Raw genomic sequence first — 24790 nt, forward strand, 5'->3', positions numbered from 1 at the left:
CATAGCGCGAGGTGTGTTTAAAGTAGATTAACCATGAACATAGCGCCAGGTGTTTTTAAAGTAGATTAACCATGAACATAGCCAGGTGTTTTTAAGGTAGATTAACCATGAACATAGCCAGGTGTTTTTAAGGTAGATTAACCATGAACATAGCGCCAGGTGTTTTTAAAGTAGATTAACCATGAACATAGCCAGGTGTTTTTAAAGTAGATTAACCATGAACATAGCCAGGTGTTTTTAAAGTAGATTAACCATGAACATAGCCAGGTGTTTTTAAAGTAGATTAACCATGAACATAACCAGGTGTTTTTAAAGTAGATTAACCATGAACATAGCGCCAGGTGTTTTTAAAGTAGATTAACCACGAACATAGCCAGGTGTTTTTAAAGTAGATTAACCATGAACATAGCCAGGTGTTTTTAAAGTAGATTAACCATGAACATAACCAGGTGTTTTTAAAGTAGATTAACCATGAACATAGCCAGGTGTTTTTAAGGTAGATTAACCAAGAACATAACCAGATGTTTTAAAGTAGATTAACCATGAACATAGCGCCAGGTGTTTTTAAGGTAGATTAACCATGAACATAGCCAGGTGTTTTTAAAGTAGATTAACCATGAACATAACCAGGTGTTTTTAAAGTAGATTAACCATGAACATAGCCAGGTGTTTTTAAAGTAGATTAACCATGAACATAACCAGGTGTTTTTAAAGTAGATTAACCATGAACATAACCAGGTGTTTTTAAAGTAGATTAACCATGAACATAGCGCCAGGTGTTTTTAAAGTAGATTAACCATGAACATAACCAGGTGTTTTTAAAGTAGATTAACCATGAACATAACCAGGTGTTTTTAAAGTAGATTAACCATGAACAAAGCCAGGTGTTTTTAAAGTAGATTAACCATGAAAATAACCAGGTGTTTTTAAAGTAGATTAACCATGAACATAGCCAGGTGTTTTTAAAGTAGATTAACCATGAACATAGCCAGGTGTTTTTAAAGTAGATTAACCATGAACATAACCAGGTGTTTTTAAAGTAGATTAACCATGAACATAACCAGGTGTTTTTAAAGTAGATTAACCATGAACATAGCGCCAGGTGTTTTTAAAGTAGATTAACCATGAACAAAGCCAGGTGTTTTTAGAGTAGATTAACCATGAACATAACCAGGTGTTTTTAAAGTAGATTAACCATGAACATAGCGCCAGGTGTTTTTAAAGTAGATTAACCATGAACATAGCGCCAGGTGTGTTTAAAGTAGATTAACCATGAACATAACCAGGTGTTTTTAAAGTAGATTAACCATGAACATAACCAGGTGTTTTTAAAGTAGATTAACCATGAACATAGCCAGGTGTTTTTAAGGTAGATTAACCATGAACATAGCCAGGTGTTTTTAAGGTAGATTAACCATGAACAAAGCCAGGTGTTTTTAAAGTAGATTAACCATGAACATAACCAGGTGTTTTTAAAGTAGATTAACCATGAACATAGCGCCAGGTGTGTTTAAAGTAGATTAACCATGAACATAGCCAGGTGTGTTTAAAGTAGATTAACCATGAACATAGCCAGGTGTTTTTAAAGTAGATTAACCATGAACATAGCCAGGTGTTTTTAAGGTAGATTAACCATGAACATAGCCAGGTGTTTTTAAGGTAGATTAACCATGAACATAGCCAGGTGTTTTTAAGGTAGATTAACCATGAACAAAGCCAGGTGTTTTTAAAGTAGATTAACCATGAACATAGCGCCAGGTGTGTTTAAAGTAGATTAACCATGAACATAGCCAGGTGTTTTTAAAGTAGATTAACCATGAACATAACCAGGTGTGTTTAAAGTAGATTAACCATGAACAAAGCCAGGTGTTTTTAAAGTAGATTAACCATGAACATAACCAGGTGTTTTTAAAGTAGATTAACCATGAACATAGCCAGGTGTTTTTAAGGTAGATTAACCATGAACATAGCCAGGTGTTTTTAAGGTAGATTAACCATGAACAAAGCCAGGTGTTTTTAAAGTAGATTAACCATGAACATAACCAGGTGTTTTTAAAGTAGATTAACCATGAACATAGCGCCAGGTGTGTTTAAAGTAGATTAACCATGAACATAGCCAGGTGTTTTTAAAGTAGATTAACCATGAACATAACCAGGTGTGTTTAAAGTAGATTAACCATGAACAAAGCCAGGTGTTTTTAAAGTAGATTAACCATGAACATAACCAGGTGTTTTTAAAGTAGATTAACCATGAACATAACCAGGTGTGTTTAAAGTAGATTAACCATGAACATAGCCAGGTGTGTTTAAGGTAGATTAACCATGAACATAGCGCCAGGTGTTTTTAAAGTAGATTAACCATGAACATAGCGCCAGGTGTGTTTAAAGTAGATTAACCATGAACATAGCCAGGTGTTTTTAAAGTAGATTTACCATGAACAAAGCCAGGTGTTTTTAAAGTAGATTAACCATGAACAAAGCCAGGTGTTTTTAAAGTAGATTAACCATGAACATAGCCAGGTGTTTTTAAAGTAGATTAACCATGAACAAAGCCAGGTGTGTTTAAAGTAGATTAACCATGAACATAGCGCCAGGTGTGTTTAAGGTAGATTAACCATGAACAAAGCCAGGTGTTTTTAAGGTAGATTAACCATGAACAAAGCCAGGTGTTTTTAAAGTAGATTAACCATGAACATAGCCAGGTGTTTTTAAGGTAGATTAACCATGAACAAAGCCAGGTGTTTTTAAAGTAGATTAACCATGAACATAGCGCCAGGTGTGTTTAAAGTAGATTAACCATGAACATAGCCAGGTGTTTTTAAAGTAGATTAACCATGAACATAACCAGGTGTGTTTAAAGTAGATTAACCATGAACAAAGCCAGGTGTTTTTAAAGTAGATTAACCATGAACATAACCAGGTGTTTTTAAAGTAGATTAACCATGAACATAGCCAGGTGTTTTTAAGGTAGATTAACCATGAACATAGCCAGGTGTTTTTAAGGTAGATTAACCATGAACAAAGCCAGGTGTTTTTAAAGTAGATTAACCATGAACATAACCAGGTGTTTTTAAAGTAGATTAACCATGAACATAGCGCCAGGTGTGTTTAAAGTAGATTAACCATGAACATAGCCAGGTGTTTTTAAAGTAGATTAACCATGAACATAACCAGGTGTGTTTAAAGTAGATTAACCATGAACAAAGCCAGGTGTTTTTAAAGTAGATTAACCATGAACATAACCAGGTGTTTTTAAAGTAGATTAACCATGAACATAACCAGGTGTGTTTAAAGTAGATTAACCATGAACATAGCCAGGTGTGTTTAAGGTAGATTAACCATGAACATAGCGCCAGGTGTTTTTAAAGTAGATTAACCATGAACATAGCGCCAGGTGTGTTTAAAGTAGATTAACCATGAACATAGCCAGGTGTTTTTAAAGTAGATTTACCATGAACAAAGCCAGGTGTTTTTAAAGTAGATTAACCATGAACAAAGCCAGGTGTTTTTAAAGTAGATTAACCATGAACATAGCCAGGTGTTTTTAAAGTAGATTAACCATGAACAAAGCCAGGTGTGTTTAAAGTAGATTAACCATGAACATAGCGCCAGGTGTGTTTAAGGTAGATTAACCATGAACAAAGCCAGGTGTTTTTAAGGTAGATTAACCATGAACAAAGCCAGGTGTTTTTAAAGTAGATTAACCATGAACATAGCCAGGTGTTTTTAAGGTAGATTAACCATGAACATAGCGCCAGGTGTTTTTAAAGTAGATTAACCATGAACATAGCCAGGTGTTTTTAAAGTAGATTAACCATGAACATAACCAGGTGTTTTTAAAGTAGATTAACCATGAACATAACCAGGTGTTTTTAAAGTAGATTAACCATGAACATAGCCAGGTGTTTTTAAAGTAGATTAACCATGAACATAACCAGGTGTTTTTAAAGTAGATTAACCATGAACATAGCCAGGTGTTTTTAAGGTAGATTAACCATGAACATAGCGCCAGGTGTTTTTAAAGTAGATTAACCATGAACATAGCGCCAGGTGTTTTTAAAGTAGATTAACCATGAACATAGCCAGGTGTTTTTAAAGTAGATTTACCAAGAACATAGCCAGGTGTTTTTAAAGTAGATTAACCATGAACATAACCAGGTGTTTTTAAAGTAGATTAACCATGAACATAACCAGGTGTTTTTAAAGTAGATTAACCATGAACATAGCCAGGTGTTTTTAAAGTAGATTAACCATGAACATAACCAGGTGTTTTTAAAGTAGATTAACCATGAACATAGCCAGGTGTTTTTAAAGTAGATTAACCATGAAAATAGCCAGGTGTTTTTAAAGTAGATTAACCATGAACATAGCCAGGTGTTTTTAAAGTAGATTAACCATGAACATAGCGCCAGGTGTTTTTAAAGTAGATTAACCATGAACATAGCCAGGTGTTTTTAAAGTAGATTAACCATGAACATAGCCAGGTGTTTTTAAAGTAGATTAACCATGAACATAGCGCCAGGTGTTTTTAAAGTAGATTAACCATGAACATAACCAGGTGTTTTTAAAGTAGATTAACCATGAACATAGCGCCAGGTGTTTTTAAAGTAGATTAACCATGAACATAGCCAGGTGTTTTTAAAGTAGATTAACCATGAACATAGCCAGGTGTTTTTAAAGTAGATTAACCATGAACATAGCCAGGTGTTTTTAAAGTAGATTAACCATGAACATAGCCAGGTGTTTTTAAAGTAGATTAACCATGAACATAGCGCCAGGTGTTTTTAAAGTAGATTAACCATGAACATAGCCAGGTGTTTTTAAAGTAGATTAACCATGAACATAACCAGGTATTTTTAAAGTAGATTAACCATGAACAAGGCCAGGTGTTTTTAAAGTAGATTAACCATGAACATAACCAGGTGTTTTTAAATTAGATTAACCATGAACATAGCCAGGTGTTTTTAAAGTAGATTAACCATGAACATAGCGCCAGGTGTGTTTAAAGTAGATTAACCATGAACATAGCCAGGTGTTTTTAAGGTAGATTAACCATGAACATAGCCAGGTGTTTTTAAGGTAGATTAACCATGAACATAGCCAGGTGTTTTTAAAGTAGATTAACCATGAACATAACCAGGTGTTTTTAAAGTAGATTAACCATGAACATAGCCAGGTGTTTTTAAAGTAGATTAACCAAGAACATAGCCAGGTGTTTTTAAAGTAGATTAACCATGAAAATAGCCAGGTGTTTTTAAAGTAGATTAACCATGAACATAGCCAGGTGTTTTTAAGGTAGATTAACCATGAACATAGCCAGGTGTTTTTAAGGTAGATTAACCATGAACATAGCCAGGTGTTTTTAAAGTAGATTAACCATGAACATAACCAGGTGTTTTTAAAGTAGATTAACCATGAACATAGCCAGGTGTTTTTAAAGTAGATTAACCAAGAACATAGCCAGGTGTTTTTAAAGTAGATTAACCATGAAAATAGCCAGGTGTTTTTAAAGTAGATTAACCATGAACATAGCCAGGTGTTTTTAAAGTAGATTAACCATGAACATAACCAGGTGTTTTTAAAGTAGATTAACCATGAACATAACCAGGTGTTTTTAAAGTAGATTAACCATGAACATAACCAGGTGTTTTTAAAGTAGATTAACCATGAACATAGCCAGGTGTTTTTAAAGTAGATTAACCATGAACATAGCCAGGTGTTTTTAAAGTAGATTAACCATGAACATAGCCAGGTGTTTTTAAAGTAGATTAACCATGAACATAACCAGGTGTTTTTAAAGTAGATTAACCATGAACATAGCGCCAGGTGTTTTTAAAGTAGATTAACCATGAACAAAGCCAGGTGTTTTTAAAGTAGATTAACCATGAACATAGCCAGGTGTTTTTAAAGTAGATTAACCATGAACAAAGCCAGGTGTTTTTAAAGTAGATTAACCATGAACATAGCCAGGTGTTTTTAAAGTAGATTAACCATGAACATAGCGCCAGGTGTGTTTAAAGTAGATTAACCATGAACATAGCCAGGTGTTTTTAAGGTAGATTAACCATGAACATAGCCAGGTGTTTTTAAGGTAGATTAACCATGAACATAGCCAGGTGTTTTTAAAGTAGATTAACCATGAACATAACCAGGTGTTTTTAAAGTAGATTAACCATGAACATAGCCAGGTGTTTTTAAAGTAGATTAACCATGAACATAACCAGGTGTTTTTAAAGTAGATTAACCATGAACATAGCCAGATGTTTTTAAAGTAGATTAACCATGAACATAACCAGGTGTTTTTAAAGTAGATTAACCATGAACAAAGCCAGGTGTTTTTAAAGTAGATTAACCATGAACATAACCAGGTGTTTTTAAAGTAGATTAACCATGAACATAGCCAGGTGTTTTTAAAGTAGATTAACCATGAACAAAGCCAGGTGTTTTTACTAACCGCATGATCATGACCAGGGAAAAAACTCCTAGCGTAATGACTACTACATGACTACTGAGTATGTATGTGGTATAACAGTTGTTGAGTAACCAGTAGGGGCTGGTAGAGGGTGGTGTGTGTACCTGGGTGGGCTGTGGGTTGGGGTGCTGCTGTGTGTGTGTGTGTGTGTGCGTGCGTGCGCCTGTGTGTGTGTTTGTGTTCATGTGTGGACCTGGGAGGGAGGTAGGTTGGGCCTGTAGATCGGAGCGTCCTGGAATGTCTGGGCTCGGCCCCAACCAGGACTGTAGAATCCTGCGTAATCAGTGACATCACTGTCCTGTCTGTGCTTCCAGCCTGAAAAGAGAGAGGCAGAGAAATATAAAACGAGCGGGTGAGAAATTCAGAGAAGGACAGAGAGAGAGAGGGAGAGAGAGGAAGAAACAGACAGAGAGAGTGTGAATTGACATTCCACACATATTAGAGAGCTGAGAGAAGCTGAAGCAATAGGAGACTCAGAGCCTCCAACTGACCTCTATAACAAATTATATTTTATTGGTCACATACACGTGTTATTGAGTAGCGAAATGCTTGTGTTTCTGGCTCCAACAGGGCAATAATATTTAATAAGTAATATCTAACAATTTCACAACAATACACACAATACACATACATCTAAGTAAAGGAATGGAATTGAGAATATATAAATACATGGACAAGCAATGTTAGAGTGATGTTATAGACTAAGATACAGTAGAATAGAATAAACTATATACATAAGAGATACATAAGAGTATTGCAAAACATGTAAACATTATTCCAGTGTTCCATTTATGAAAGTGGCTAGTGATTTCACGTCAATCAAGTCAATTTATTTGACCTTTATTTAACTAGGCAAGTCAGTTAAGAACAAATTCTTATTTTCAATGACGGCCTAGGAACAGTGGGTTAACTGCCTTGTTCAGGGGCAGAATGACAGATTTCTACCTTGTCAGCTCGAGGATTCGATCTTGCAACCTTTCGGTTTCTAGTCCAATGCTCTAACCACTAGGCTACCTGCCGCCCCTCTAATGCTATTGATGACTATTTAACAATCTGATGGCCTTGAGGTAGAAGCTGTTTTTCAGTCTCTCGGTCCCAGCTTTGATGCACCTGTACTGACCTCGCCTTCTGGATGATAGGCTGTTGTGCGGTTGGACCATTTCAGCTTGTCAGTGATGTGTACGCCGAGGAACTTGAAGCTTTCCACCTGAGATCCCGTCGATGTGGATAGGGGGGTGCTCTCTCTGCTGTTTCCTGAAGTCTTCAATCACCTTCTTTGTTTTGTTGACATTGAGTGAGAGGTTATTTTCCAGGCACCACACTCCCAGAGCCCTCACCTCTTCCCTGTAGGATGTATCGTCATTGTTGGTAATACAGCCTACTACTGTTGTTCAGTTTTGGGTGAACAGTGAGTACAGGAGGGGGCTGAATACACACCCTTGTGGGGCCCCAGTGTTGAGGATCAGCGAAGTGGAGGTGTTGTTTCCTACCTTCACCACCTGGGGGCGGCCCGTCAGGAAGTCCAGGACCCAGTTGCACAGGGTGGGGTTCAGACCCAGGCCCTTGAGCTTAATGATGAGCTTGGAGGGTACTATGGTGTTGAATGCTGAGCTATAGTCAATGAACAGCATTCTTACATAGGTATTCTTCTTGTCCTAGTGGGATAGGGCAGAGTGCAGTGCGATGGCGATTGCATCGTCTACAGTCAGCAAATTGATGTGGGTCTAGGATGTCAGGTAAGCTAGAGGTGATATGATCCTTGACTAGTCCTTCAAAGCACTTCATGATGACAGAAGTGAGTGCTACGGGGTGATAGTCTTATAGTTCAGTTACTTTTACATTCTTGTTTTAGTACTATATCTCTTGACACAATGATGAAAATAATCATGGCCTCTAAACCTTCAAGCTGCATACTGGACCCTATTCCAACTAAACTACTGAAAGAGCTGCTTCCTGAGCTTGGCCCTCCTATGTTGAACATAATAAACGGCTCTCTATCCACCGGATGTGTACCAAACACACTAAAAGTGGCAGTAATAAAGCCTCTCTTGAAAAAGCCAAACCTTGACCCAGAAAATATAAAAAACTATGGGCCTATATCGAATCTTCCATTCCTCTCAAATTTTTTAGAAAAGGCTGTTGCGCAGCAACTCACTGCCTTCCTGAAGACAAACAATGCATACGAAATGCTTCAGTCTGGTTTTAGACCCCATCATAGCACTGAGACTGTACTTTTGAAGTTGGTAAATTACATTTTAATAGCATCAGACCGAGGCTCTGCATCTGTCCTCGTGCTCCGAGACCTTAGTGCTGCTTTTGATACCATCGATCACCACATTCTTTTGGAGAGATTGGAAACCCAAATTGGTCTACACGGACAAGTTCTGGCCTGGTTAAGATCGTATCTGTCGGAAAGATATCAGTTTGTCCTCTGACAAATCAACTGTAAATTTCGGTGTTCCTCAAGGTTCCGTTTTAGGACCACTATTGTTTTCACTATATATTTTACCTCTTGGGGATGTCATCTGAAAACATAATGTTAACTTTCACTGCTATGCGGATGACACACAGCTGTACATTTCAATGAAACATGGTGAAGCCCCAAAATTGCCCTTGCTAGAAGTCTGTGTTTCAGACATAAGGAAGTGGATGGCTGCAAACTTTCTACTTTTAAACTCGGACAAAACAGAGATGCTTGTTCTAGGTCCCAAGAAACAAAGAGATCTTCTGTTGAATCTGACAATTAATCTTAATGGTTGTACTGTCATCTCAAATAAAACTGTGAAGGACCTCGGCGTTACTCTGGACACTGATCTCTCTTTTGAAGAACATATCAAGACTGTTTCAATGACAGCTTTTTTCCATCTACGTAACATTGCAAAAATCTGAAACTTTCTGTCCAAAAATGATGCAGAAAAATAAATTCATGCTTTTGTCACTTCTAGGTTAGACTACTGAAATGCTCTACTTTCCGGCTACCCGGATAAAGCACTAAATAAACTTCAGTTAGCGCTAAATACGGCTGCTAGAATCCTGACTAGAACCAAAAAATTTGATCATATTACTCCAGTGCTAGCCTCCCTACACTGGCTTCCTGTCAAGTCAAGGGCTGATTTCAAGGTTTTACTGCTAACCTACAAAGCATTACATGGGCTTGCTTCTACCGATCTCTCTGATTTGGTCCTGCCGTACATACCTACACATACGCTACGGTCACAAGACGCAGGCCTCCTAATTGTCCCTAGAATTTCTAAGCAACAGCTGAAGGCAGGGCTTTCTCCTATAGAGATCCAATTTTATGGAATGGTCTGCCTTACCCATGTGAGAGAAGCAAACTCGGTCTCAACCTTTAAATCTTTACTGAAGACTCATCTCTTCAGTGGGCCAAATGATTGAGTGTAGTCTGGCCCAGGAGTGTGAAGGTGAACGGAAAGGCTCTGGAGCAACGAACCGCCCTTGCGGTCTCTGCCTGGCTGGTTCCCCTCTTTCCACTGTGACTCTCTGCCTCTAACCCTATTACAGGGGCTGAGTCACTGGCTTACTAGGGCTCTTTCATACCGTCCCTAGGATGGGTGCGTCACTTGAGTGGGTTGAGTCACTGATGTGATCTTCCTGTCTGGATTAGGACCCCCCTTGGGTTGTGCCGTGGCGGAGATCTTTGTGGGCTATACTCAGCCTTGTCTCAGGATGGTAAGTTGGTGGTGGAAGATTTCCCTCTAGTGGTGTGGGGGCTGTGCTTTGGCAAAGTTGGTGGGGTTATATCCTTCCTGTTTGGCCCTGTCCGGGGGTGTCATCGGATGGGGCCACAGTGTCTCCTGACCCCTCCTGTCTCAGCTTTCAGTATTTATGCTGCAGTAGTTTATGTGTCGGGGGGCTAGGGTCCATTTGTTATATCTGGGGTACTTCTCCTGGCCTATCCGGTGTCCTGTGTGAATTTAAGTATGCTCTCTCTAATTCTCTCTTTCTTTCTCTCTCTCGGAGGTCCTGAGCCCTAGGACCATGCCTCAGGACTACCGGGCATGATGACTCCTTGCTGTCCCCAGTCCACCTGGCCGTGCTGCTGCTCCAGTTTCAACTGTTCTGCCTGTGATTATTATTATTTGACCATGCTGGTCATTTATGAACATTTGAAGATCTTGGCCATGTTCTGTTATAATCTCCACCCAGCACAGCCAGAAGAGGACTGGCCACCCCACATAGCCTGTTTCCTCTCGAGGTTTCTTCCTAGGTTTTGGCCTTTCTTGGGAGTTTTTCCTAGCCACCATGCTTCTACATCTGCATTGCTTGTTGTTTGGTGTTTTAGGCTGGGTTTCTGTACAGCAGTTTGAGATATCAGCTGATGTACGAAGGGCTATATAAATACATTTGATTTGATTTGAGTACAGGAACAATAATGGCCTGAAGCACGTGGGTACAGCAGACTGGGATAAGGAGAAATTGAATATGTCCACAAACACACCAGCCAGCTGGTCTGCGCATACTCTGAGGACGCGGCTAGGGATTCCGTCTGGGCTGGCAGCTTTGCAAGGGTTCACACTCTTAAATGTCTTACTCATGCCGGCTACGGAGAAGGAGGGCCCACAGTCCTTGGTAGCAGGCCACGTCGGTGGCACTGTGTTATCCTCAAAGTGGGCGAAGAAGGTGTTTAGCTTTTTCAGAAGCAAGATGTCGGTGTCCTTGACGTGGCTGGTTTTCCGTTTGTAGTCCGTGATTGTCTGTAGACCCTGCCACTAACGTCTCGTGTTTGAGACATTGAATTGCGACTCCACTTTGTGTGTTTTAGCGGCTGTGACTATAACCAAAGAGAATTCTCATGGGAGGTAATACAGTCGGCATTTGATTATGAGGTATTCAAAGTCGGGTGAACAAAAGGACTGTCATGTGTGCTCCCTCTCCGGCCTCTAGGTCACCAGGCTGTTCGTTATGGTGCATATCTGTCACCATCGTTACGCACACCTGTGTGTCATCAGACTCACCTGGACTCCATCACTTCCCTATATATGTCCCTCCCTTTGGTTCCTTCCCCAGGCGTTATTGTTTCTCTTTCAGTGTCATGTCTGTGCATTGTTTGTGTTTCTTGTTTGGTATTTAGTTGCCTTTATTTCTTAAAACACTCACTCCCTGAACTTGCTTCCTGACTCAGCGCACTCGGTACAAAGACTTGAGTTCCTGTATGTTATCACAATCACATCATAAGTAGTTAATCATGAAACATACACCCCCACACTCCTTCTTCCCGGAGAGATATTTATTCCTGTCTGCTCGATGAACTGAGAACCCAACTGGCTGTAAGGACTCAGACAGTATATCCTGAGAGCCATGTTTCCGTGAAACAGAGTATGTTACAATCACTGATGTCTCTCTGGAAGGAAATCCAACTTCAACTTTATTATCCAGACTGAACATTAGTGAGTAATATACTCTGAAGCGGTGGGTGGTGTGCGCACCTCCTGAGACGGACTAGAAGTCCACTCTGAGTACCTCTTCTCTGCCGGCGATGTTTTGGGTCAGCCTCTGGAATCAGTTCAATTGCCCTGGGGGGTATGAACAAAGTATCCGATTTGGGAAAGTCGTATACCTGGTCGTAATACTGGTAATGCTGGTGAGTTACCACCACTCTGATATACAAAAGTTCTTCCCGGCTATATGTAATAACAAAAACGTTCTGTCCTAATGTATAAAAGAACACGTAAAAAAACAAAATACTGCAAAATTGCATAGGGTCTAGAATCTCAGCTGCCCTCTCTATCGGTGCCATTTTTCAAGATTTCAAAACTAACTAAACCACAGACATCACAACTGTCCAACACCCAGTTTTACCAGAACAACAATACTGTGTGTGGTGAACCCAGTAACAGTGTTATGTAATTATTATAATTATATCATTATCAACCATCCTCAGAAGACGTAATATCTGTTCCCTTTAGAAAACTCCACACAAATCAATCTCCTCAGCCACACCACCTCCACCACTAACAACAACAATAACTGACCGCACTGTAGGAAAAATAACTTGAGGAGAATGGGGAGAGAGTGGGTGTGACAGAGGAGAGAGGGTGAGATAGAGAGAGAAGAATATGAGCAGCACAAGGGCTACATTACAAGAACAGGAGTGAAGTTAAGCATGTACATCAGAGCAACTTGATCAGTTGGACCCAGTCCCAGACAGATGGAAAGAGAACATCTGGAAATGTTTGGGAATCTAGCATAAAGACCGTGTGTGTCGGTATCTACCATAGAGAGTTATCACACATTCCCAAATCCAGTTCAGGTGTTTTGGAAACCCTGCACTCCAGGGAAGACCTGCTCCGATTACAGAATGACGGTAATTCCAGACACCCTTCCGAACACCCCACTGAAGACCTTGCAGTAATTCACAGTGATTCATATCGCCATGGCAGCCAGATTCATATCACATTAACAGCAAGCTTTGAAGTGATGCAGAGGAAGGGAGACGCCATTGAGTAGCAACATGCATGTCCCACCCATACAGTACATACAGTACAGCACATACAGTACAGTACATATGGCACATACAGTACAGTACAAAGAGCACATGCATTACACTACATACAGTACACTACATACAGTACATACATTACAGTACATTACAGTACATACAGTACAGTACATACAGTACATACAGCACATACATTACAGTACATACAGTACCGCACATACATTACAGTACATACAGTACAGCACATGCATTACAGTTCATACAGTACAGCACATACATTACAGCACATTCAGTACATAGAGCACATGCATAACAGTACATAAAGTACAGTACATCTATTACAGTACATACAGTACATACAGTACAGCACATACAGTACATACAGTACAGTAAATACAGCACATACAGTACATATAGTACAGTACATACATTACAGTACATACAGTACATGCATTACAGACATACAGTACAGCACAGACATTACATCACATACAGTACATACAATACAGTACATACAGTACATACATTACAGTACATACAGTAGAGTACATATAGTACATACTGTACAGTACATACAGCAGCATACATTACATTACATACAGTACAGCACATACATTACAGTACATACAGTACACACATTACAGTACATACAGCACCATACATACAGTAAATACATGACAGTACAGCACATACATTACAGTACATACAGCACATACATTACAGTACATACAGTACAAACATTACAGTACATACAGCACCGTACATACAGTACAAACATGACAGTCCATATATTACAGTACATACAGTACATACAGTACAGCACATACAGTACAGTACATACAGTACATACAGAACAGTATATACAGTACAGTACATACAGAACATACAGTACATACATTACAGTACATATAGCACAAACATTACAGTACATACAGTACAGTACATACAGTACATACATGACAGTACATACAGTACATACAGTAAATACAGCACAGTAAATACAGCACATACATTACAGGACATACAGTACATACAGTACAGTACATAAAGTACATATATTACGGTACATAGTGTACATATATTACAGTACATACAGTATATACAGTACATACAGTACAGTACACATAGCACATAGATTACAGTACATACAGTACAAACATTAGAGTACATACAACACATACATTACAGACATACAGTACAGTACAGCACAAACATCACAGTACATACAGGACATACATTACAGAACATACAGTACATACAGTACAGTACATACAGCACATAAAGTACATACATTACAGTACATACAGTACATACAGTACAGCACATGCAGTACATACAGCACATACATTACAGTACATACAGTACAGCACATGCATTACAGTACATACATTACAGTACATACAGCACAGTACATACAGTACATACATGACAGTACATACAGTACATATATTACAGTACATACAGTACAGCACATACAGTACAGTACATACAGTACATACAGCACATTAAATACAGCACATACATTACAGTACATACAGTACATACATTACAGTACATACAGTACATACATTACAGTACATACAGTACAGTACATAAGTACATAGAGTACATACAGTACAATAAAGGTGAGGAACAGGGCTGCAACTACAAAACACTTGCCCTGTCTCGTCTACCTGTTCTGTCTACACTACCTGCTCTGTCTACTCTACCTGCTCTGTCTACGCTACCTGCTCTGTCTACACTACCTGCTCTGTCTCGTCTACCTGTTCTGTCTACCCTACCTGCTCTGTCTCGTCTACCTGTTCTGTCTACCCTACCTGCTCTGTCTACCCTACCTGCTCTGTCTACTCTACCTGCTCTGTCTACCCTACCTGCTCTGTCTACCCTACCTGCTCTGTCTACCCTACCTGCTCTGTCTACACTACCTGCTCTGTCTCATCTACCTGCTCTGTCTACTCTACCTGCTCTGTCTACTCTACCTGCTCTGTCTACTCTACCTGCTCTGTCTACACTACCTGCTCTGTCTACTCTACCTGCTCTGTCTACACTACCTGCTCTGTGTACACTACCGGCTCTGTCTACTCTACCTGCTCTGTCTACACTACCTGCTCTGTCTCATCTACCTGCTCTGTCTACTCTACCTGCTCTGTCTACTCTACCTGCTCTGTCTACTCTACCTGCTCTGTCTACACTACCTGCTCTGTCTACTCTACCTGCTCTGTCTACACTACCTGCTCTGTGTACACTACCGGCTCTGTCTACTCTACCTGCTCTGTCTACACTACCTGCTCTGTCTACTCTACCTGATCTGTCTACTCTACCTGCTCTGTGTACACTACCGGCTCTGTCTACTCTACCTGCTCTGTCTACACTACCTGCTCTGTCTACTCTACCTGATCTGTCTACTCTACCTGCTCTGTCTACACTACCTGCTCTGTCTACTCTACCTGCTCTGTCTACACTACCTACTCTGTCTACACTACCTACTCTGTCTACACTACCTGCTCTGTCTACACTACCTGCTCTGTCTACTCTACCTGCTCTGTCTACTCTACCTGCTCTGTCTACACTACCTGCAGTCACCTGAACTGAAATCAACACGCTTGGCACTAGATTACACCCATCTAAACATACTTTACATTGTTTGCAAGATCAGACATAACTATAATCTAAGTGTTCATATTCGGAAGTTGCTTTCATTTCAGCGCAACTAATTTCTAAACATTTCAACTGTATTAAAATATTACTTTTTTTTACTCCACCAAAAATGTGCACCCATTTCTTTTCTTGTGATGTAAGTGTTGAGATGGTGCTTTAAATCCCAGACAAGGCTTTAGTGTTCTTATAGATTCAACAGAAAGACAATATATTCATTTGAGCCTATTTCAGCCATTACTGTTTTTTTTTGGACAGGTCATTACAACATTTCTGCATTAGTAATGTTAACGGGGAAAAAAACAACAGGCACAAGCAATAAAAGTATAAAAGAGTCATAGGAGTAAAATTAAAGCAATCAACCCTGCAAGATTTAAGTGACAATAGGATTTTGCACCCCTCAAACACAGGAATTAGATGTCTGAAAAATCCATCCTCAGGTGGGTGGGGCATGTTCGTTGCTACTCAATGGTGTCTCCCTTCCTCTGCATCACTTCAAAGCTTGCTGTCATCGCGACAAGAATCTGGCTGCCATGGCGATATGAATCACGGTGAATTACTGTGAGGCCCTCAGTGGGGTGTTCGGAAGGGTGTCTGGAATTACCTTCATTCTGTAATCGGAGCAGGTCTTCCCTGGAGTGCAGGGTTTCCAAAACACCTGAACTGGATTTGGGAATGTGTGATTACTCTCTATGGTAGATACCGACACACACGGTCTTTATGCTAGATTCCCAAACATTTCCAGATGTTCTCTTTCCATCTGTCTGGGACTGGGTCCAACTGATCAAGTTGCTCTGATGTACATGCTTAACTTCACTCCTGTTGTTGTAATGTAGCCCTTGTGCTGCTCATATTCACCTCTTTATATTATTTCTCTAATCTTGATATTGACTATTGAATCGTTGGGAAAGAGCTTTTAAGAAAGCATTTCACTGTACTGTTTTACGCCTTCTGTATCATGTGCACATGACAAATAAACTTGAAATAAACACACTGGACAGAACTAGCAGGGGGTAGCTAGGAAGGTAGAGGAACAAACCCCTCACTGATCATACTGTATGACTGGAAGTCAAAGTTAATTTTTTACCTTTACAGTATCACTTAGTTGTCACAATATCCCCTTGTCCTGAAACATACAGTACATATAGCAGAGTACAATATAGTACAGTACATAGAGTACAGTACATAGAGTACATACTGTAGAGTACATATAGTACAGTACATACAGTACAGTACAATACATACAGTACATACAGTACAATACATACAGTACAGTATAGTATGGTAGGGTGCAGTATAGTACAGTACATACAGTACATACCGTAATATGCAGTACATACAGTACACAACATACAGTACATACATAACAGTACATACAGTACAGTACAGTACATACAATACATACAGTAATATACAGTACATACAGTACAGTACATACAGTACAGTACATACAGTACAGTACATACAGTACATACGGTACAGTACAGTACAAACGGTACAGTACAGTACATACAGTATGTAGAGCACAGTACATATAGTACAGTACAGTACATTCAGTACATTATTACAGTACATAAAGTATAGCACATCACAGCACATACAGTAAAGTACAGTACCGTAATTACAGTACATATATTACAGTACATACAGTACAGTACATACAGTAAAGTACAGTACATACAGTACATATGGTACAGTACAGTACATACAGTACATACAATACAGTACATACAGTACATAGAGCACAGTACAGTGCAGTACATACAGTACAGTACATGCAGTATCTATATTACAGTACATACAGTACAGTACATACAGTAAAGTGCATACAGTACATGCAGCACAGTACATACAGTAAAGTGCATACAGTACATGCAGCACAGTACATACAGTACATGCAGTACAGTACAGTACCTACATTACAGTACATACAGTACAGTACCTACATTACAGTACAGTACTGACATTACAGTACATACAGTAATATACAGTATATACAGTATAGCATATACAGTACTTACATTACAGTACATACAGTACATAGTCATATATTACAGTACATACAGAACCGTACAGTACATACAGTACAGTACATAGAGTACAGTACAATACATATAGTACAGTACATAGAATATAGTATATACAGCACAGTACATAGTACAGCACATACAGTACAGTACATAGAGTACATATAGTTCAGTACATACAGTACAGTACATACAGTACAGTACAATACATACAGTACATACAGTACAGTTCAGTTCCACCTGCAACAACTACAGCTAAGTTTGATTGGGTTCTGCTATAGTACATGTACTCCTGGCTGTGAAGACATTTCTTCCAGTCGCTTAAAAAACATGTTAAAGATGTTAGTTTGTCATTTACTGTACTGTACTTATGAGGCCCTGATTTTACACTGCTTATATAGAAGTATCTATTACCGGCTTAAGCAAACTTTTACACCCACTCAGCAAACACAGTGGACAAGCCCTGGACCATGCCAGACTTCCCTTGGTTAGAAGGGTAGTTTCACCGCCAGGCAGTGTTACATTAAGGTGTATAAAGTGTCTGTGTTGAACTCTGCTATGAGAACATGTCCAAACCTAGCTCTTTACCTGCACCACTCTAAACATCTGAAAACTGGAACAACTTTATTTTCTTTAGCCTGGCATCTGGAATCATGTCACTAAGTCAGTCAGTCAGTCAGTCAGTCAGACAGTCACTGAGTCAGTCAGTCAGTCAGTCAGTCACTGAGTCAGTCAGTCAGTCAGTCAGACAGTCACTCAGTCAGTCAGACAGACAGCCAGACAGACAGACAGACAGACAGACAGACAGACAGACAGACAGACAGACAGACAGACAGACAGCTGTTTTATGGTATGTCTCTGAGGGATTCCACAATGGAAATCTTTAACAGTACAGCTGTAATGTATAAGCCCACTGTTGATCTGTTTCATTTACATGTCCTTCCATAACCCCGCCTCTGTGAGATGGGGCCTCCTCAATTTGATAATTCTACTGTTACTGAGGACAATAGACTGGAACATGGGAGGGAATAAACCTTTGTGATTCTACTGTATCTCAAATACATTTATTAAATTAACAGACACACAGGTATTTAATTTCAACAGGTTTCTATCTATCAGGTTTCTATTCTATCAATGGTACCCCGCTCTGCAAATATGGTCTTACCTGATTGGCTGGCGTTGGCATGTGTCGTCGTATGGTTGTTACCATTGGTGTAGAGGGAGGTGGAGAGAGCAAGGGGGAGGGGGGTGTGTCGGGTGGGAACAGGTATGAAGGTGGGGTCCAGATCTAGGATCAGCTGGTTAAGCTGCTCGATGGACTCATCAATGTCTGTGGCTAACGAGGCAAGCTCCTCCTGCCCGCAAGGTTCCCCTGAGGGCAACGGTGTATGGGTGGTGTGTGAGGCGTGTGTGTGACTGTCTGTCTGTACAGGCGACCCCACCCCTCCCTCCACTCCTCTCTTCACTGACTCTCTACTGCCGCTCCCCCTATTGGGCATGTCTGGAAGTGACAAGGTGTTTGGACCAATCAGTGAAAGTGTATCCACAGGGCTGTCCTGCCCCCTGACGACTATCTGCTGCTGCTGCACCCATGATTGGGTGGAAGGGGTGGAGTATCCACTTCCACTCTGGACCAATCCCTGGGCTTCAGGTATGCTCTCAGAGGAGAACGAGCCAATGCTAGCCTCGGGGCTAACCTCGTCATCATAAAGGATGTCTGACTCCCTCTCGCTAGGAGAGGCCTTCACAGGCTGCCCTAACCCAGCCTCATCCCCCTCCATCTCCCTCACCGCGTTACAGGAGGCTGGGAGGTCAGTTATGTCCTCCAGATGAGGTTCCAGGCCGACACCAGATAGAAGCCGCCTGAGCTGGGTAAGTTCGTCCTGACTGGGCCCTCTCTTGGGGCTCACTGCAGTAATACCTCCGGTCCTCTGGGAGGCGATAGAGAGGCCTGAGTCTTTGCTGGATGACAGTTTAAGGTCACTGGGGATAGGGCAGCTGGTTGCCAGGTGAAACGGAGATCCTTCGTCACTACTTCCCTTCCTTACTCTGGCGGATAGGTTGCCATCGACAGGGCCCGGGCTACGAGGCAGAGCTGAGTAAGAGGAGGAGAGGAAGAGTAAGCCAGACAGCCATAACAAATAGTGAATATTTACACACATACTCACATCTACTGAGTCACACATAGTACACGCTTTACAACCTACAACCCTCACCCTCCTGTCTTAGTCATCCTCTGACACACACATTCACAGATACATATACACACACACAGACATTTGCCTTGTCTCCAGACCAGACACACTCCATCTAGATAACAGCAGTGTCTTTGTGTGAGCTCTACATTGCGTGTGTGTGTCTTTATCTGCATAGTTGCTTCTGTCTCAGAAAGAACACACCAAGCCTGACAGAGCAGAGGACCCCTCCCTCCACCTGGGCTCTGATATGACAGATAGCACGGCATTAGTCTGTTAGCTAGCGTGTTCACAGTCAACCACCAGCACCATTCAATATGCAGGCAACACAAACACATGCTACATCACATCGCCTAACACCTAGCTCACCCAGACCAGAATGGAATACATGGAATATGAATGAACAAATGAAGAATCTTAAGCCTATGGGACACAGACACTTTGGGAAAGCCTATGGGACACAGACACTTTGGGAAAGCCTATGGGACACAGACACTTTGGGAAAGCCTATGGGACACAGACACTTTGGGAAAGCCTATGGGACACAGACACTTTGGAAAAGCCTATGGGACACAGACACTTTGGAAAAGCAGAAAGGAGAGACAAAATAACAGACAGTGAGTGATCAATGAGGTACTGTGAGAGGACACGGATGGCAAGCTCAAACACACACACACACACACACACACACACACACACACACACACACACACACACGCACACACACACACACACGACCTCTGAAGTGTAACCCTAACGTCAGAGTAAACCAGGAAAGACAAGTGGCTACTGCTGAGTCTCTACTCAGCTTTATACAACTCCACAAAAAATTCAACACAAACAATTTCCTCACATACGGTGCTTTGCAAAAGTAATCAGACCCCCTGGATTTCTTTACGGTTTATTGTGTTAGAACGTGGGATTAAAATAGATTTTTGTCAACAATCTACACAAAATACTCTGTAATGTCAAAGAGGAAGAAAAAACAATTATATTTTTTGATAAAACATTTTTTTATCATAACAAAATTATATTCATTGCATAAGTATTCACCTCCTTTGCTTAGGCAAGCCTAAATTAGTTCAGGAGTCAAATTTGGTTTAACAAATCACATAATAAGTTACATGGACTCACTCTGTGTGAAATAATAGGGCTTGACATGATTTTTGAATGACTACCCCTTCATCTGTCCCCAACTGTCAGATCAAAACATCTGTCAGGTCCCTCAGTCAAGTATTGAATTTCAAGCATAGATACAACTACAAAGACCAGGGAGCTTTGAGAAAGCCTCATAAAGAAGGGCAGTGATTGGTAGATGGGTAACAATAACAAACCAGACATTGACTATATCTTCAAGCATGGTCAAGTTAATAATGATACTGTGGATGATGTATTAAACCACCCAGACACATCAACGATACAGACGACCTTCTGAACTGAACTGCAGGACAGGAATGAAACTGCTCAGGGATGTTACCATGAGGACATTGGTGATTTTAAAACAGCTACAGAGTTCAATGGCTGAGGATGGATCAACAACATTGTTGTGACTCCACAATAATGACCTAAAGAAGAAGAATACAAACATACAAACTTTTCCAAAACATGCATCTTCTATGCAACAAGGCGCTAAAGTAATACTGAAAAGAACAAAAATAGCAAAGGAATATAGTTTTTGGCATAAATGCAAAGCCTTATATTTGGGGCAAATCCAACACAACACATCACTGAGATACTGCCTCCTTATTTTCAAGCATGGTGGCTGCATCATGGTATGGGTATGCTTGACATCAGCAAAGACCGTGTAGTTTTTCAGGATGAAAAGAAACGAGATGGAACTAAGTACAGGTAAAACACCAGAGGAAAACCTGCTTTAGTCTGCTTTACACCAGACACTGGGAGAGGAATTCACCTTTCAGCAGGACAATAACCTAGCCAAATCTATACCATCGAGTTGCTTACCAAGAAGACAGTGAATGTTCCTGACTGGCCAAGTCACCATTTTGACTTAAATCTGCTTAAAAATCTATGGCAAGACTTGAAAATTGCTGTCCAACATTTTGACAGAGCTTGAAGAATTTTGAAAGAAATAATGGACAAATGTTGCACAATCCAGGTGTGCAAAGCTTTTAAAGACTTACCCAAGAAGACTCACAGCTGTAATCGATGCCAGAGGTGTTTCTAACATGAACTGACTCAGGGAGCTGACACCCACGCAACAACTATATTTTAGGTATTTTATTTAATTTAAAAGTGGAATTTAAAAGTGGAATTTTTCAACCACTTTGACATTACAGGGTATTTTGTGTAGATTGTTGTAAACAGTACAATTAAATCAATTTTAATCCCACTTTGTAACACAATAAACTATGAAGAATTCCAATGGGTCTGAACACTTTTGCAAGGCACTGTATAGGATGATCTGGGCTAATCTGTTACTGTAAAAATAAAATCCACCCTGAATAAAATCATAAAATAAACTTCCTGTAACAACACATGCATAGTAGCATAGTGTGGTATGAAATTGCACCAGATGTTGATATTAGATAACACACACACACAATTTCCTCCAACTGTGGGAAACTGTTGAGACATTTCCACCCTGAAGAGCAACAATAACATACTCTTACTGTAACAACACATGTATAGTAACATACACTCCTAGTGTATGTTACTATACAATGTACTATCTAGAACTATCTATGAAATGTACTATCTAGAACTGTATTTGGTTATTTGGCAGTCCCCATAGGAGAACCCTTTGTTGGTTCCAGGTCTAACCTTTTTGGGTTCCACATAGAACCCTTTTCACCGACGGTTGTACATGGATCTATGGGGACAGCCGAAGAACCCTATTGCATTTGACCAGGGCCCATATAACACTGGTCAAAAGTGTTGCCCTATATAGTGAATAGGGTGCCATTTAGAATGAACTTCTGGTCTCATTCATAAAACTGCCTTAGCAGCCAGATTGTTGAATCTAAAGAGCAGTACAATAAAGACATTATAGATGCATAGCTACCTCTATAACATGCTAACCTGCAACATGTGTGGGTGCTTCTGAACCGGTAATGTCCAGATGAATATCATAACAAAGCTACACGCACGCACGCACACACGCACGCACGCACGCACACATGCACGCACGCACACACGCACACACACACACACACACACACAAATACATAGTGAAGTCCCTCAGTCCAGCGAGACTATGATACTCAAATACCAGACATGCATGGTAAAGCCACACAGCTGGTCTAACAGACACACACACAGACACACACATGTCCCATCTCACTCATCACTGTATGACATATTGAACAAGCAGCAACACAGACACAACTATACCCTGTAACTGACACTAAATCCTGTCACAACAAAACAACTCACTAACATCACTCACGCGACAGACATTCACTAATACAATAAGTACGACAACAACTTAGAGCTACAACGTTCTCCCTATACCAACTGTAACACAACATCACATCAACTTACATCGTCACTAAATCTGGAAGAAATGCCTCACTCCAGTCCCTTCAAAATGTGAGGGAGAGTAGGAGAGAACCCAGATGACAAACACATGGTTGAAGGGGAACAAGAAAGAGAAAGGAATAAATAATTGAAAAGGACAGAGAAAGAAGAAAAGACAAAGAGAGGATAAAGATAGAGAAGAGAGTGGTAACCGTTCAGACCAGGTTTTGTGTAGAGCTCCTCTCCTCTTCTGTCGTCTCTCTTTCTCTAAGGCAGCTAAAGGAAGACTAGCAGAGAGTAACATTCTTTCTCTCTTTCTCTAAAGGTGCTAACTGCCCCCCTGGGTCCCCCTACGCACTCTCTCCCCCTTCTCTCTCCCCATCTCTCTCTCTCCTTCTCTCTCCTTCTCTCTCTCTCTTTCTCCCTTCCCCTCTCTCGCTCTCTCCTTCTCTCTTCCCCTATCTTTCCTTCTCTCTCTTTCTCTCTCTCCTTCTCTCTCTCCTTCCTCTCCTTCTCTCTCTCCCTCTCCTTCTCTCCCCTCTCTCTCTCCTTCTCTCTCTCCTTATCTCTCTCGCTCTCTCTCTCTCTCCTTCTCTTCCCTCTCTCTCTCTCTCCTTCTCTCTTCCCCTATCTCTCTCTATCTCTCTCTCTCTCCTTCTCTCTTCCCCTATCTCTCTCTCTCCTTTAAGCGCTTGACTCACCGCCTACTCTTACACTCCAAAAGATTCTGTTTTGCTCTGGGTATCTCTCTCTCTCTCACTCTCACTCTTTGCCTTCCTCTCTCAGTACCTCCAGGGGGACGGTATGGAAACCTGCAACCTGAACCTGACAAAGTAGAAAGGGGGAGAAGAGAGACATAGGAGAGAAAGGTACAAGACAGAGGTGATATGTAGAGAGTGATATGTAGCGAGAGAGAAGGGAGAGGGAGAAGGGAAAGGTAGAGAAGGAGAGAGCTGGAAAGAGACAGGGAGAGAGAGAGTGGGTGAGAGAGAGAGAGAGGGGGGGGGAGTGGAGAGAGGGGGATGGAGAGGGGGAGAGAGAGAAGGAGAGAGAGAGAGGGAGAGAGAGAGGGGGGGAGAGAGAGAAGGAGAGAGAGAGAGAGAGAGGAGAGAGAGAGAGAGAGAGAGAGAGAGAGAGAGAGAGAGAGAGAGGAGGGGAGAGAGAGAGGGAAAGAGAGAGAGGGGGAGAGAGGGGGAGAGAGGGGGAGAGAGAAGGAGAGAGAGGGGGGGGGGGAGAGAGGGGAGAGAGAAAGAGACAGTTTAACATATAGAGAGAAAGAGAAGGGGGTTCAAACTGAACCATCTGTGGCTGAAAACAACATTCTTCTGAGTTTCTGTTTTTTCTTTTTCACAGGCTGGCACCCTCATTATGTCTGTGTGTGAGTTTGTCTGTTTACCTGTTAATATACCGTGTCTGTGTGTGTGTGTGCATGTGTGTGCGCGTGTGTGTGTGTTTGCGAGTGTGTGTGTGTGCATATGTTTGCATAACTGTTTGCATGGTGCCT

At 40.9% G+C, this 24790-nt stretch overlaps 1 protein-coding gene across 3 annotated transcripts in view; it reads right to left on the minus strand.

Annotated features, from left to right (window-relative positions):
• Nucleotides 1-24790, minus strand: part of si:ch211-191a24.3 (tensin-3) — a 103109-nt gene that overhangs the window by 43142 nt on the left and 35177 nt on the right. For all 3 annotated transcript variants that reach the window (XM_036978553.1, XM_021604524.2, XM_036978552.1), the window contains 2 exons: nt 18780-19709; nt 6666-6787 (listed from right to left, as the gene is read on the minus strand). In XM_036978553.1, the coding sequence (XP_036834448.1) occupies nt 6666-6787; nt 18780-19709 (1052 nt within the window). The remainder of the gene's footprint in view (nt 1-6665; nt 6788-18779; nt 19710-24790) is intronic.

Source organism: Oncorhynchus mykiss, chromosome 5, assembly GCF_013265735.2.
Source record: "Oncorhynchus mykiss isolate Arlee chromosome 5, USDA_OmykA_1.1, whole genome shotgun sequence".
NCBI classification, from domain to species: domain Eukaryota; kingdom Metazoa; phylum Chordata; class Actinopteri; order Salmoniformes; family Salmonidae; genus Oncorhynchus; species Oncorhynchus mykiss.